Source organism: Acanthochromis polyacanthus, chromosome 17, assembly GCF_021347895.1.
Source record: "Acanthochromis polyacanthus isolate Apoly-LR-REF ecotype Palm Island chromosome 17, KAUST_Apoly_ChrSc, whole genome shotgun sequence".
Taxonomy (NCBI): domain Eukaryota; kingdom Metazoa; phylum Chordata; class Actinopteri; family Pomacentridae; genus Acanthochromis; species Acanthochromis polyacanthus.
The window spans coordinates 8,864,361-8,881,369 of NC_067129.1; the positions used below are offsets into that span (position 1 = coordinate 8,864,361).

General features: G+C 38.2%; 1 protein-coding gene across 1 annotated transcript; it reads left to right on the forward strand.

Moving 5' to 3' along the window:
• Window positions 1–5,016: 5,016 nt before the first annotated feature.
• Window positions 5,017–16,433, forward strand: slc13a2 (solute carrier family 13 member 2). Its single transcript, XM_051937529.1, has 12 exons — window positions 5,017–5,130; window positions 8,276–8,401; window positions 9,781–9,917; window positions 10,683–10,929; window positions 11,047–11,195; window positions 11,309–11,431; window positions 12,651–12,860; window positions 13,870–13,960; window positions 14,144–14,254; window positions 15,110–15,271; window positions 15,363–15,500; window positions 16,209–16,433. The coding sequence occupies exons 1-12, from the start codon at window positions 5,017–5,019 to the stop codon at window positions 16,338–16,340; spliced, it is 1,740 nt and encodes a 579-aa protein (XP_051793489.1). The 3' UTR covers window positions 16,341–16,433.
• The last annotated feature ends 576 nt before the right edge of the window (window positions 16,434–17,009 follow it).

Here is a 17,009-nt window from a genome sequence, read left to right on the forward strand (position 1 = left end):
ACTTTTCTGCAGATCTTCTTTTAATGAAAACTGAATGTTGCAGTCAGTGTGATAGTTTTCCTTGGAGACCTCAGATGATTGATACATTGCTCTAAAGGGATTGTTTCCTCGTGTCTCTGCATTATTTTACTGCTCTGTGCCATAAATTTACTGCAATTGTTTTTACTCGGTGAAGCTGCTTTAAAGAACTAATTCATGTCATATAGTCAAATGTAGTTTTCCAAAAACTCAAAACATGATTGCAGTGAATGAAATGTTTTTAATGCACAAGAATAAGACTTATATTTTAAAAGTTATAGCTCACAGGATAGTTGAAAAGGAGATTTTTTTTTCTGGAACAATAGCTACAAATATGTTGCTTTAATTGAAAAAGATTTGAAAATGTTCTTTTTAAAACATTCTCTCAATGTCACCTGAGCAAAGTAAAGACATTTTATATTTTAATATTACTGTGCCGCACAACTGCTGACTTTATCGGCAGCTTGTTTTAAATGCAGGCAAAATAAAATGTATGTTCTTCATCAAAAACTGTGAGATCAGCACTGTCTGGAAAAATTTTAACAAGAAATCTTCGACAGAGAGTTGGTATCTTCTTGTAAGATTTTTAATTGACGACCATTTCTCTTTTAAGGAACACGTTCAGTATATGGTAAAAAAAAAAGAAACTCTTCTTAGGATTTTATACAGAAACAAGTCTTGCGTGAAACAGAAAGTGCGTCGCAAGGCGCTATCCACAACCCACCAGGTTCGTACTCAGGGACACCTTGACATGAGCTCTCTGGGGCAAGGATTGAACCAGCAACCCTCCAGCTGCAAGACAGCAACTCTACCCACTGAGCCATTTTGTTGAAGTGTAGGTTCTGCTCATCGACCTGACAGACTGAAAGCTGCAGGTTATTAAGATGAGTGGACTTTGGTTTTCAGTGCAGCTTGTATCAGTAACATTTGGGTTCCTGCCATGCTACTAATCGGTGCAAGTTAACAATGCAAGGTAACTGTCAGGAACAACCACTGAAAAACATAGCAAGGTGTGTCATAAAATCTGCAATGATTGATTTATTTTGAGATTGAAGTAGCAAAACTTCAGACTGCTTGTTGATTTTTCTTCTACTGATGATCCTGCAGCAGCTCTGACAGAAAACAGCTTCCAGTCTATTATCATTGAGATCACATTTAACGATTATAACTAATGTTACAGTGAGATGAAGTTTAGCTAAGCATTAATGAGGGAAAACATTTGAAATAACAGAAAATGCCGATTAGGAATGCAACTTTAGTACAGCAGACTTTATCGGTCACATAAAACTCAACCTGCTACCAAACGTGACCGTCTGGTGCTTTTTAAGACCTCAATGAATCCGATTTGTTTCTTTATCTTCAAATTTGGGAGAGTCACAGCATTTTTAGAACAGATTCAATGACCTCAGTGTCACTAATATTTACTATCGTATTTACAGTTTTGATCAGGCGGAAGCAGACATGTCTGTTGCTGCCTGAGTTTCTCGGATCTCTTTGGTCTGGCGATAAGGAGGCTGTGTTTCAAAGTTCTCTTTTCCACAGAACCCAAAGTTGTTCTTTTCTGCCTCACTGCTGCCGAGTTGTTATTGTTACAGAGTTTGTTTATTCACATGGGTCATTTCAGAAATGGAATAATTTCAAATAATTCAAGTACAAAATACAAAAACATGCAATTTTTGTGTAAATGTGCTTGTCCTGAGACCAAATCCAAAAAAAACAAGGAGAAAAGAATGTTTGAAATATATTTTTAAATACCAAAAAAGTCTGGAGTTCCCCTTAAAATACCATTTTTCTCTTCTCTAGGTTTTTTTTATATTGTTTTCATTTTTTAGGCTAGAAAATGCATATTTTACCACAAAAATAATTAAAATAGTTCCGCAAAATCCTGCAATATAGCAAAAAATACTATTTAAACATTCGCGATATACCTAGAGACCACGAGAAGTGAACCACAATATGGCAAGGGACCATTGTTTATCGTTTTTTAAAGATATTCCAACAACTTATGGTTCCATCATGTTAAACTCAGAGGAGACAGATGAATCCTCTGAGCAACTGTTGAATGTTTTTTTTTGCTCCTTTCACATTTTTACTCACTCTGTGCTCATGTTTTCCTGCAATGTAAAGTCATAAATCAAAAGAAAAGAACATTATTTCATTATTATTTTTATTGTACAGAAACAGAAAAATCCTGGAGCTGACATGAACAACATTCTTCCAAGAACACACAGCTGTTAAAAGCAAAACAATAGTGCCCCTAAATACTGCTGATAAACCTGGTTTCCTCTCTGCTCTGTGTTTACACTGCCTGCAGTTCAGCTGAAAAATACCTAAATGTTTGTCACATGACTGTTGGTCACAGCTGAGTCACTAATAACTTCATGATTGCACCAATTATATCCTTTATCCTGGTTGAATATATCTTTTAAGTAGTAAACTGGTAAACGCAGCCCATTTTCAAAACTCACTTCCTGAGTTCCTTAAAAAAACTCATAATCAGATATTTCCTTGACCTTTAGAACATTTCCTGTACATCCACAGAAGAACATTCAAGGTTAATCTGGGTTAATGTAGTCATTTTATCAGCATGTCTGACAGAATGTGGTGAAACAGTTACAGAGCAGCTTTATTGTTGTTGAAAACACTTCCAGGACTCATGTTCATATTTAGTGTCTGGAGATGATGTCATGACTGTACTGACATATCTGTAAAGTTATCGACAACCTAATTTCAACTTTAATGAGTGACAAATTATTGAGAAATAAAGATGTTTATATCCACCTTCTTTCCATGACTGAATATCTGCTTGTTATATATAGTTGTTTTTTTTTATTTTTTATTGCAGGAACCTTTTCATGTCAAATATTAATCTGAGCAGTGATCCAGTCAGCAGATTTACTGATGAGAGGAAGCAGGACGACTTTCAGAGAACAAATGATCACCAAACCTTTGAGCTTTTCACAATAGATGGTTCTCAGTAACACATTTAGTCATAAAATCTGTACTAAGACAGTGTTTGGCTCAGGCTTAATATTTAATGTGAAGAGCAAAAACAAAACAAAAACACTAAATCTTCAGCTCGTAGTAAAGTGACTGGAGGCTTGTGTCTCTTTTGCTGTAAAATGTTAAAAACGTCCCAATTTTCCTGTCAGTTGTGCTTATCAACGCTGAACTATGTCTATAGTGCAATGAAAAGAGAAAGGTAAAGAAATAACATTCTTGGATGTTCAGAAGTTGGTGTGAATCTCATGACTGAAACCTTTAATAGACAAACTGTCCAAACTGCTAAATGTGTTGAGAAAAATGTGCGTTTTCAGATAAATCACTGATTGATAAGTCAAAATTTGATCAGTTGGTTAGTTTGTAGTAATTTCTTGAATTGCAAGGTTCTAATTTATTTATTTTATTTATGTTTTTATCTGGTAGAGACCGTGCGCATTAATGAACGCCTATTTATACAGCAATGGATGTATATAGCTATATCCACAGTCCCGGGGCAAATAAAGAAAAAAGAAAAACAAACAGAAAAAAGACACAACAGTGATACATAGGACAGTAAGTCACAATAAAAGCACATTGCAAAAACTATACAAGGAAAACATAACAGCGAAACATACAATAAAACATAGGAGAACAGAAAAAATAATATAAGGACAATACAAAGAAGTTAAAGGTCTGTGGTCACAAGACTGCTTCACTTCCAGCGTCTGTTAAAGGTGAGTTTTGAAGGTTGGTAATGTGGGACGCTCCCTTATGGATAATTTATTAATTATTTTCTCACATAATCAATACAAACCTTTCCTCAACAGTTACTAAAGAAATAAGAAGCCTTTTTTTTCCTCAATGAAAAGACGAGCAAAGCTTTTCTCTGAACATATTTATCAACCTTCATACTGCGATTTTAACCCAGCACAACATTAATTCCTGAGACAATTTGACCTGTAGTTGGCGCTATATAAATAAAACTGAATTGAACTATTTTGGATTCATGGATTAGTTACTTGATGTAACTAAAAACTTAAAAAATTCACTGCGATTCTCTTTCCATGTTTCACGAGTGCACGACTCCGATACGGCTGTGTTTTATGGCTTAATTGAAGCGGCTTATCTATTTTGAAGTGCAGAAATAAGCAATGTATGAAACAATAGTGACAGTGTGTTGTGTAAGTTCATAAAAAATACTGCAGTGATGCATTCAGTGAGAGCAGGTTTACATAACATTATATATGAATCTAACATGGAAACTCCTGCTTTCAGTCAGCACAGCCAACCTTTAAAGACTTGAAGCTACAGTCAGATTAAAGTTTTAATATGCAGTGATTTCTGAAGGCAACATTCGTTTCCTTGGAAGACAAAGAGGTGAAGCTGTAGTTTCTTATGTTGTTCTGTCATCTATAGGGGCAAATACTTGTTAAATCTCTGCACATTGTTTTCACTAAAAGAGTCCGACAGACAAAATACTTCCAATCTAATGTTGCCGTTTTAAGTAAAGACAAAAGTGGGTGAATGTTCGGCGGCTAATTTAGACTCTAGCAGTAAAACTCCTTTACATTAGATCAAGGTTGCTGGAGGAAGAATACTTAATCGTTCTCACAAAACCTTCCTCTAATTGACGCTGACGTCTCTGAGCTGCACTTTCTGTCCAGTACCATCAGTGCAGATCTTCTGTTGGTGACTTTCCGTTGGTTTCTCCACTCGTGACCTTTGCCTTCACCTGACGAAGCTTCATGCAATAAAGTCTGTCCTCTCTCACCGTTTCCCAATAGCCTCCTCTGCTTCTGTCAAGGATCAGGATGTCTTCGGAGTTGAGTTAATGTTTGATATACAACCACTGATATAGACAGAAAGGGGTTCAGTTTAGCCTCTTTACCTCAGTGGCTCTTGGAGGAGAACAAACCAAACCCAGTCGGTCGCTGATTTTTCTTTTTTTTTCTTCACTTTTTCTTCACACCAGATCTGTTCGTTGTTGGGTTGTTTGTTGGTTTTTCTGAGAGCATCATGGCTAGACAGATAAGCTATTTGAACTGGTTTTGGTACCACAGAAACTACTTCATCATTTTCCTTACTCCGCTCCTACTTCTTGCTCTGCCGCTCCACTTTCGAATTTCCTTGGTAAGTGTGTGTCAACTGGGCTGACTGCCAGATACTCACGCGTTTTCTAAAGTCTAAAACAGTTGTAGTTTGTAGGTTTGGTTGGAGCTAAACATATTTGCTCCTTCTCTTGTTTTTTTTCTGCTACTGTTCTTCCTCACTGAACATGTCAGGCAGGTGTCCTATTGGTTAAAAGCTAATATTTATCTTCAACATTTGATAACCTTTAAATACCTGTTCAAATAATCTACCTGCATGTCATTAAAACTGTTATTTCACATTTAAAAATGAAATGAAATGGTGTTATTGTCAAAATCTGTCCTGAAAGTTTGTGCGTGTATCAGCTACATTTGGAAAAATCATCCAAATACCACTACTGAAGATGTAATGTTTGATGGCATGTGATTATTTTAACCTTTAATGTCCCATTTTCACAAATTTCTCCCTGTAATATCAAATCCTGCGCCTCCATGGACCAACAATAGCTAGAAGCAGAGAGAACGAAAACATCTTTTATGTGATATTTGGAAACCTAAAACTACTCAGTTTTGGTAAATATTCAGGTGACGTTTCGAGAACATCTCACTTTGGATGCCCTGTTACAAGTTCAATATCTCCAAAATGAAAACTCCAGTGGCCATTAAATTTAGTGAGGACTCAGACAGAATAGTTTTCAGAAGATCTAAATGATTGACTGGCTCAAGCAGAGGCCAAATCTTTCATTTTTAGCCTTTAGAAAATGGAATAAGGTGCATTATTTTCACACAAAAATGCTACAGGGGTCCCAGAAAGTTCCTGTCAGTGTAGTATGGATCAATGTTTCCTACTAGAAATACAGTCTGTGGTCGAAATTTTACCAACTTTTCAGGCTCCAGCATCAGCAGAAACTGATGTGTCAACCTAACTGGTAGGTAGCGTTCTCACAGCGTCGGATTACCTACAGGTTCTTATAGTTTATGTGTTTATTTAAGGAACGTCAGAGCTAACACTTTATCTTCTAAAAAACATTCTCACAAAGGAATTAACGTTTTCACGCTAACATTCAAAACATGTGTTCCAGATGTTATTAGATGACAGTATGGTCCCATAAATCATGAAAAATGGAAACAGCTAAAGTTGAATTTAGTTATTTATTTTACTTATTTAGTTAATTTAGTTTAGTTGATTTTTCCACACCGGGAAAAGAAATGGTGACTACATATTACAGATACTTTGCCATTTGCATGTTTTACTTGGTCTCCATACTTCATCTCGGCTGTGTAAACACCGGCTGCAGTTCGGCTGAAAGGTCCTTGAATTTTTGACACACGACTGTTTGTTGCAGCTTAATCGCTAATGGCTTCCTGGTTGTGTGCACAATCAGATATTTTACAGACTTTTTACAGGTTAGAGGAAATAATTGATTGTTGTCAACACATAATGTTTTCAATGTAAGTCATTTAACGGTGACCTAAAGTCACAAAACAGAAAAACATCACACTTTTTGTTTGAAAAAGAAAAAGAAAATCTAAATATTGTGAAAGAAATGTGAGTCTTAACATATTTACTGATATAGGTAAGTGGATTTATGTGCAGTGAAGTATCTCAGTTTGTAGTAAACAACACAAACCTTCAACCTAAGAAAGAGAACAAACATCTCCACAAAGGGAAACATCTGGACCAAACTTTTGCTCATTAAACAAAAGGTTAAAATGTCCGGCTCTGCTCTTTGGGTCACAATGACTTCTAACTGTAATGAAGACATTCAAAGCATTATGTGTTGATGTAAACTTCAAACACTGACATTGAATTAGCGCAAGCTTAGACAATAATTATTACACCTCCCTAGTAACAAAACAGATAAACAGATGAGCACATTACATAAGTCTGTTATATCTGGAGATCGATGTTGCTTTCAAGGTCAAATCCAAAAAGCTTCCCTCTGCATTAATGTCCATTTTAATGCATTCTTCACACTGAAGCATCTCAGATTCTGATTTAAAATGCTGACAGCATGACTTTACACACGCAGACAGATTGCACCCTTTCTTCATGTCTTTTTAACTTGACCACTAAACAAAATCTTGTTAAAAACCCCATGAGTCATATAATCTATAATCTATAATGTTTAAAACCTTCAACTATAAAACTTATTTCATCACCAAATACACTCCTTAACCTTCACTTTTGGACCAACGGTGAACCAACGGTGACCAATGGTGTTTTGAACAACTGTCATTTTATGATCAATAAGAAACAAAATCGGTTTAATGCTGAAGAGTTAAGACTTTGTGGATCGACACAGAGCCAGTAAGCACACATAAAGACTGTGGACTATTACTATTATTACTACTGATAATTAATTCATCATTAGCCAATTTGGTTGCAACTATATATACCGACTTTAGAGCGGTATCTGTCTTTGTTAAACTCTCAGTAGTAAAGCAAATAAACCTTTTTCCCTGTCAAACTATTTCTTTCAAGTTTATTTTAAACATTTTCTAAAAGAGTCCACTAACAATTCTAAAGTATGTGAGAAATAAAAGAAATAAAAGAAAAAGGAAAGTGAATGTAACTCAAAATATACATGTAGGTGAATATGATGCATTTGATGTCACCTGAAATGTACAAAATATATACATTTACTATAGCTGAAAAGTAAGCAAATGTAAGAGCAAAAAATGCATGAACCCATGTACATGCAATATGAAATATCAACATAATGCATATGAATGTGTTACAATAACAGACATTTAAATTATTGTAATTCCTTTGTCTTGCTCCTTTCTTTCAAGCTGCATGCTCATTTAAAAGACTCGTTTCAAAGACTCGTTTCAAAGACTCGTTTAAAAGGCATTCAGTGAGTTTTCATGACAGTGGAAAGTTTTGCGTAGGGCAATTTGAACAGGTTTTACTGAGGAATGATAAAGAGTTATCTTGAGAGAAGACACCGCCACAAACTGTTTGCTTTATGATCAAGGGTTGCTGCTATCTGCATGAGTAAAGTCTTATATTGTTTTAAAGAGGGGACGGAGATAAGACAAAGGGCATGAAAGCTGGAATACTGTACTGATTGTGCTTTACTGTCTCTCTGTGCTTCTGTGTGCTTGTGCAAAGTGAAAACATCAGCGTTTACATTCATGTGCACTTACCGCAGACTTTACTATTATTTGTGTGTTTGCAGGAGGCGAGATGTGGTTTTGCAATCGCCCTCATGGCTGTGTACTGGTGCACAGAGTGTATGCCGCTGGCTGTGACTGCTCTGCTGCCGGTCGTCCTCTTCCCCATGATGGGCATCATGGAAGCTGGAGATGTACAGTTACACTTCTGTGTTCATTATATAACAGCTTAAATGCACCTGATACCTGTAGAGCAATGTTTCTGCTTAGGAATATGAGGTTCTCTAGGGGTTGGCTGGATGCAACAAAATAGCCAGATGTTATTAGTTTTGGTAAGGGATCTATTGCTTAGTTGCAAAGGAACGTAAAAGTGACAATAAAACATAAGACTGGTGAGTGTTGCTAAAACAAAGAACGGGATAAAACATAACAAAGGCTAACAGAGTTTGTAATTAAGCTAACACAAAGAAAACAACTAAACTCCCTACCCAAACCGAACTACAGGAGCAACACCCACCACCAGGAACAAAAACTAATGCAATTGTGTGCACAAAACAAACTAAACAAAACTGGTGCCTCACACTCACTGATTACACAGTTCACAAGACTAAACACAGAGTGGCTTCTTCACTAAGGTGGCAGGCTGCTAATTGGAGTCTCAGTCTCCACACCAAGGTAGCAGCCGCCAACAGAAACCCAAAGTGTCGGCAGAACCCACCACGAGTATCTACCGACCGAAGTGTCTGTGGTACCCACCAAGCCACCACCGTACCTGCAGACCGAAACACATCGAAGTACAAACAAAGTTCACACACAGAGAGGCCCCAGGGTGGACTGGTCAAAGTACCATCCACCGACTAATGGCATGGTGGCAGCTATATAGCTTGCAGGTGTGGTGCCTGGCTGCCTCTGGTTGGTCCAAGGAGGAGGAGAGCTGGAGGATGGCCCAATTTTTTTTTAGGGACCCCAGGAAGAATAGTCGTCACCATGGTGACAACGAATGGTTTTCTTCTAAATTGTCCGAGCTTTTCTCAAATTGCTGGAATTTGTGTGCAGAAAAATCTCCATTACAATTCTACAATTTAATTTAGCAGACGCTTTTGTCCAAAGCGACGTACAACACAAGCAAGAATTCAGACATAAGGAAAAACCTGTAGTAAGTGCAAAAAGTGCGTCAAGTGGCCATTAATGGAAAAAAACTGAAGGCTGAGTGAAAGAAAAAGTAACCAGCTTAAGTTAAACTTTGCCTAAATGTGAAAAAAAGGACGTCTTGATCAGCTGAGGTCACCAGCAGACAGATGAATACAGTAAAATATTACTTCACTGAATGAAAAGTTGACTGTAATTGATGAAATACAGCCCAGTGAAACTGATGATTAGACTTCTAGTCAGGCCTTTACAGGACGAGTTTTTTACTGACATGGATGAATCTGCTGATCCCAATGTTTCACTTTTATTGGTCATAAAACAAACGTGATAATGAAGGACGTCTGCACAGGACAGCAGGTTCACGGCTGTGTAGTTTAATTTTTGATTCTTCTGCTTTAATCATTGTCTGTGTCGTCTGTTTCAGGTCAGCATTGAGTATCTGAAGGACTCCAACATGCTGTTCATAGGCGGCCTGCTGGTGGCCATCGCCGTGGAGCACTGGAACCTCCACAAGCGCATCGCTCTCCGAGTTTTGCTGCTGGTTGGTGTTCGTCCTGCCCTGTAAGAGAACCTGAACAGTGACCACTACTTTTCTTAGATAATGTTCCATCCATCACAAACCTTGATTCATAACAATGATACTCCCTTACAACTAAACTGCACTGTCATGCAGTGTTATGTTTTGAAAGCTATTTTTTTTCTGATTGTGACGTTTATTTGAATTGACAGAAATTAATTTTCCATTAATGAACTCAGAATAATCCAAAATCCCAACTCCACATTTGGATAATGAGCTACTGACAATAAGTGGTGTGTTTCAGTGGTCCATCACTGTGAAATCACCTGGAAACTGATTTTGTGACTGTTTCCTTTGTGTTTTGTGCAGTATTTCTATATTTGGTTGTGTTTTCTGTTTTTGCAACACCTTTCTGTGATTATTTTTCCTTAAATGACCCACATGTATTGTCAAATTTGTTGGGAAGTTTTCTTCATTTGCTCGCTTATTGTCCATTTGCAGGATTTCTTCAGGGCTGCTCTAAATGGGCTTTTAAGAGTTATGTTCCTGAAAGCAAAAAGGAAACAGAAATGCCCATAAATACCATTTGATTGCATTGTTACAGCTGCTTTACTTTGCTGCTGAAAAACAAACAGCGTTCTCTGGAAGGACAACGAAATACATTCACAATAAAGTTTTACAAATTCCTGCAAAAAAAATAATTAAAAAAAATCAATGCCCTTGTGGTACCACAAGTGTTAAAACCTCTTTGCCCATCCTTCAACACATCTTTGCATGATCACCGTCATCTTCTTCACCTTCTCTCACAGGTTAATGATGGGCTTCATGATCGTCTCGGCCTTCTTGTCCATGTGGATCAGCAACACCGCCACCAGTGCCATGATGCTGCCCATTGCCCACGCCGTGCTCCAGCAGCTGAGAGACACGGAGATCCAGGCGGACGAAAGAGACTTGCAGGCTTCAGCTCAGGACAACCCTGGGTTTGAGCTCGAGATGAGAGAAACTAAGCCACAAATGACAGATGAGAACAAGCCAGACATGGAGCTAGTAGATGGAGTCTGTAAGTAAACTGTCTGCTAGATAGATGGGCATCCAGAAAGAAATACTCCCAATAGCATATTGTTTCTTCATATCTTTGCTCCAGATGTACTGCAGTGTAGTCCAGAGGTGCAGCAGAATGCCAGGAGAAGAGCAACAGAGGCGAAGTACGAGCTCCTGACCAAAGGGATGAGTCTGAGTGTGTGTTACTCTGCCAGCATCGGAGGGACGGCGACGCTCACCGGCACCACACCCAACCTCATCCTCAAGGGTCAAATGGACGAGTAAGGCCATAAGAAACATAACTCAGAAGAAAATGGTTAATATTTCAGGTGTCTCTCAGCTGACTGTCCTGGATGTGCTCCTCCTCTTATCTCTAATGTTTCTGTCTCTGAAGGATCTTCCCTTTCAACGGTGGTGTGATCAACTTCGCCAGCTGGTTCGGCTTTGCTTTTCCCAACATGTTGCTGATGCTGGTGTTCAGCTGGATCTGGCTTCAGTTTATGTTCCTGGGCTTCAAGTAAGAAAACCTCAGCTTAGTATAGTCAACAGTAGAAGACTGTGTGACCAGCAAAGACAGGAGTGCGTTTCATATAACCAACAGTCATCATATTTACATTAGGAATGACCCACTTACACTATGAGGTAAAATGCAAATATGTGAGGTTTAAAATGACTAAAAGCTGTCCACGGTGAGGTCTGGACTGTACAGACTCATACGTAGACATACCAAACGGTTACTGAATTTTTCAAGCGTGGTTTTGTGATGCTGTTAGCACAAACTAAATTATATTCACCTGCACATAAAACTAAAAAATTGAATGGTTCAACAGGGGATTGGTTCAAAGATTACATAAAAGACTATCTCTGGGTCTGAAAAGTGAAGCGTTTTGGGTAAACCTGCATTCTTTCTAACAACCAGCAGGGGGCGACTCCAGCAACTGCAAAAAGAAGTCCAGCTGTATGAAAGTCCAAGAGAGAGTGATGCTACTTCTCACTTAATTTATTACCTCAGTAGACACTTTCCTAATAAATTTATGATCTCAATTGTTAGTGTTAAGTCTACTTTAATACAGCGTGGTGTTCATTTTGCAAATGATTGTCCCATTTAGAGTAAAATAGACAATAAAGCAAGGTTTGTTTTAGGGCAGAGCTTCCTTGTGATCTACACTTTGCTACAGTATCAGTATGAATGGTGTCCTCGGGTTCTCCAGTGCTCTTGTGAAGGGGTTTAAATGTTGTGTTTTTGTTTTTAATGTCACGGATGCAAGAAAAAATTCAGAAGATAATTGTGATAAGAGTGAATTCAAATCAACTCAGACTCAGTTTAGCATTTCTTAAGTCTGTCTTTCTGAAGCAATAAGTTAAAAACATCCATAGCAGTAGACATTAATGACTCATTTAAAGCAATGATTACTGTGTGAACACAGGAAAAAGCTATCAGTGCAGTTGTGCAGTCTTCCAACTTTAAGTATATCTGGTCCCATCTGTCCTGGTGTTAATACAAACATGTCTGTCTGTAGCCATAAAGTTGCTGTGCTTTCTGTTGTTTCTATGCAAGACTGCTTTTACAAGCTTGAATTTAATATGTTTTCAAAATGTCTGTGTCTGTAACCGTGTGTGATGAACAGTAACGTGAGGGTTAAGGTTAACTTCAATTAACTAAATCCACATTGAAGTCTTTCCTTTATTTGTGGACCAGCCTGCAGCATCTTTGTTCTTTTTGCTGTTCTCCTCAGCCTGAAGAAATCTTTCGGCTGTGGCATGAAGAGCGACAGAGATAAGGAAGCGTATGCTGTGATGAAGGAGGAGTACAATAAGTTGGGTTCCATGAAGTTTGCTGAAGTGGCGGTGCTCATCATCTTCATCCTGCTCGTGCTGCTGTGGTTCACCAGGGAGCCGGGCTTCATCGACGGCTGGGCAACGGTGCTCTTCAACAAGGGTGGATCGTGAGTCTTTTACTGCCTGCCTCTTTATTTTATTGCACGACTTTGAAGAATAGTGCTCTAAAATTTTCAACAAATCATAAAAGGCAATGATCAGTCCCTCCGAAAGTTGCTTATATAATCAAAGTCTCAAATATTTCTTTAAAACTTTGTGTTGTAACTATTGTAAATCAGTAGTCCGATGTGGGAGTTGTAGTTTATTCTGGTTTAATCCCACCACATGTTCACAAAAAACACAAATCCGCAGCTGAATATTGTCCCCATGGATGCACCGTTCACTTTTGTTTATGTGTTGTTGACCAAGAAAATACTGAGCCTCTTATTCTTTTACCCCACTGCTTTTCTGGTTCATTCATTGGTTTTGCCTGAAAGTGTGCAGGAGTTCTTCACCCTCGTGTTGTCCTGCGGGTCAAAATTGACCCGTTTTAAAGTTTGAAAATGTGGGGAAAAAATAATTCTGATGTCCACATTTTCAGCATTTTTGAGAAATCTTTGAACATTTTTTGGTGAAAATAAAAGAAATGTTGTAATGTTTAAGAACATTCACAAAAAAAGAAAATCAACCAAAATCCAGCAAAAGAAGACATTAGAAGTTTTACTGATTTATATGTAATCATTTTGGATATTTTTAGGATTTTTTTTAAAGATTTTTACTCATTTTTAAAAAAAATATCTGCAAGAACTTTCTTGCCACATTTGGCTTTTAAAAAAAAAACATTTAAGGGAAACTTTTAAGAAATTATTGTAATTTTCTTCCTGAAGGTTTTGCAAATTTTCAAAAATTTGGGGAATTTTTTTTTGCTGAATTTCTGGGCTTTTTTCAGACAAGGAAACTATATTCTTTGGTGCCGTAAATGAAGGCAACAGGAGGATTAACATCCTGGTCGTCCAGTTTAATCTTTGTTTGCTTCTCCACCATAAATGCAGAAGTTTTCCATCAAGCAGAGAAAGCCAGAGCAGATAACCTGGCAGCAACATTTTCTAAACAACAGTGTTGTCTTGTGTCCACCAGCTTTGTGTCAGACGGAACGGTCGCCATCTTCATATCGATGTTCTTCTTCGTCATCCCCTCCCAGCTGCCACGGTTCAGTGGTGACTATGGTGTCGACAAGAAAGGTGAGATATTCAGCCTCACTAACAATATGATGCCTTTAATGGTGTTTATGTGGCCTGAATTACAGCTCGCTGGAGGTCTTGGTGATGATTACCTGGTGCACATGACACTGTTCTTTCAGACTTATTACTGTTTCATGCTCGAACTTCATGTGGGTCTCGTCACAGGTAAGCTGCTGAAGGCTCCCCCGGCTCTGCTGAACTGGGAGGTGGTCCACGAGCGAATGCCCTGGAACATCATCCTGCTGCTGGGAGGAGGCTTTGCTCTGGCTGCCGGCAGCGAGGTAAACATCCATGTTTTGTCTGCGTAGGTCCTCACATTCTCTTCTGTACTAAAATGAAAAGATGCACTGAGTATTTGATAGTAAATGATGGCTTCGGTGATTGTTTTTGGTTGCAGCTTTAAAAATGTGAAGAGTTCCTGCACTTTTGTGTTTTAGACTGCTGTAAAGAGAAACACCTGTTACATATCAGTCATAAAACAAACAAATTTAAGATATCACATTGGGTTCTGGGAATATTAGATGTCTAAGTAATCCTTTAGAGCTCTTAAATTAAATAAATGCTTGACAAATTAGCAAATCTTAAAGGTTAATCTACAACTGTAAAATCTTAGCTTCACTTTCATATTAGGTAGGTTCAGGAGAGACAGACTGGCGACCTGTCCAGGGTGTCCCCTGCCTTCGCCCGAGTCAGCTGGGATAGGCTCCAGCACCCCCCGCGACCCTAGTGAGGATAAAGCGGTGTATAGAGAATGGATGGATGGATAGTTTCAGGAGAAAGGAAGCCAAAATAAGTTTCACCAGCAGGAATATTAATAAATTGATATTTATTCATAAATATAATATATAAAATGTCAATGAGACCACCCACAAGTGCATCAATTAACAAGTGATTTCTGGGAAATGCAGTGCAAAAACTGACAAATTAGTAACCGAGTCCCAGTTACTAAAACGTTTTACTGGTTTCTGCTCATTTCTTTTTGCTATGATGAAGGAGAAACTAAAGTGACAACCACTGTGTTCACTGTCTTAGAGGATTCTCAAAACTTACAAGTCCATCTACAGCTTTGGAAATAATTAGCACCCATTTTTGTTTTTCCACACAACAGATCTTCATTCTTCTAATCATGTTTACAGGCGTCCGGTCTGTCCAGGTGGTTGGGAGATAGGTTGGCACCTCTGCAGACAATCCCTCCCTTTGCCATCTCAATGCTGCTCTCCTTCCTGGTCGCGACGTTCACCGAATGCTCCAGCAACACGGCCACCACCACCCTGTTCCTGCCCATACTGGCCTCAATGGTAAACTGAGCTCAGATGTCCTCATGAATAAATACATGTGTACAGGCAGATCTTCTCTTCGTATCTAACCATGTTTGGTGTCTTTTGTTAGGCCACAGCCATTAAAATCCACCCACTTTATGTGATGCTGCCCTGCACCATCGCTGCCTCTCTGGCCTTCATGCTGCCGGTGGCCACACCTCCCAACGCCATCGCCTTCTCCTTTGGAAACCTCAGAGTCATAGACATGGTGAGATTCTTGCCCATCAGACCCAAAGATTTAACCTACATCTCTCTCTTTACACTTAGACCTTTTATTTGTAGGACAGTGTTAACTAACCCTCCTGTTGTCCTCATTTACGGGCACGAAAAAATATTGTTTCCTTGTCCAAAAAAAGAATCCTAAAATTCAGCAAAAAAAATTCCCAAAATTTATGAAAATTTGCAAAACCTTCAGGAAGCAAATTCCAATAATTTCTTAAAAGTTTCCCTTTAAAAGTTTTATTTAAAATAATCCCCCAAAATTGGCAATAAAATTCTTGTAAATATTTTCAACAAATTATTAAAAATCTTCCCAAAAAATCCTAAAAATATCTAAAATGATTGCATACTGTACATATCAGTAAAGCTAACATTTTCTTTAAGAACATTCACAAAAAAAAAAAAAAAAAAAAACATCAACCAAAATCCAGTGAAATTGGCTTTGTTTGCCACAGGTCTAGTGGTGCTGAAAAAACTGCAGAAATCAGCATCATGCACACAAACCACAGGCACAAAGATCCCAATTTTAGTTTAACACTTTCCTGCAGCATGTTATTAAATGCAGAAATATCTTGTAGCTAATGTTACTGCCAATAGCAAGTATAAGAACATAACAGTGTTGAAAATGAAGACTTTTCAGTGACTTTTTTGTTTGCTCCTACTTTGTGCTGATCAGAATGTGACTGTGTTCTTTCAGGTCAAAGCTGGCTTCATGCTGAACATCATCGGGATCCTGAGCATTAATTTAGGCATCAACACCTGGGGGTACACCATGTTTGGGATGGACACGTTCCCTGCGTGGGCAAACTCTACTAGTAGCAAACCCTGAGGAAAAGCTAGAGGAGGAGAAAGAATGAATGAAGGAGAGGTGGATTTTTTTTATTTTGTAACCTCGGATATTCTGCCTCATCAGGACAGTGTAGTGTGGTTTGATCAGATTTGATTTTTATCAAGGAAACAATATCACACTTATCTGACTGAAACTGCGACAAACCAGTGACAAAAGCTCAGAGCAAAACAAATGCAGAAATCACCCAAACTTTTCTGACTTTGGCAGGAAACCGTTTCTTCTTGTGGGATTCTGTCACACAAAGTAAGAAGCTGAAGGAGCAAACAAAGTTTTCAGAGCTTCTGAGGGAAGGAGGAGAAGCCTTTTGAGTTCCAACAGCTGTAGCAAAAGCTTTCAGTGTTAAAGGAGGAGAAGAGAAGGAGAATTAAGGTGTAAATATGATAAAGAAAGTAGAGTTAAGCATGAGTCTGGTTTAAAATCAAATCAAAACAAAGATGCTCCTTAGTAGGAGAGTAATGAAGTGAAGTTTTAAAGTGACTCCTGCACACAATTTAACTTGTAAAAAAACATGTATTTGCGTTTTAGTGGTGGACCTTCATCTGACAGAACTGCCTCAGGGTAAATTAAGACAAAATGATCGACGTCTAACAACAAATAAATGTGTTTTTGCATTCTAGACAGCATGCAGGAGTCTGTCTGAAACCTTTT

Coding starts and splice junctions, on each gene's coding strand:
- slc13a2 (XM_051937529.1), top strand. CDS start 5,017: ATGGCTAGACAGATAAGCTATTTGAACTGGTTTTGGTACCACAGAAAC. Junction 14,255..15,109: donor CTCTGGCTGCCGGCAGCGAG/GTAAACATCCAT, acceptor TCATGTTTACAG/GCGTCCGGTCTGTCCAGGTG. Junction 15,272..15,362: donor TGCCCATACTGGCCTCAATG/GTAAACTGAGCT, acceptor GTCTTTTGTTAG/GCCACAGCCATTAAAATCCA.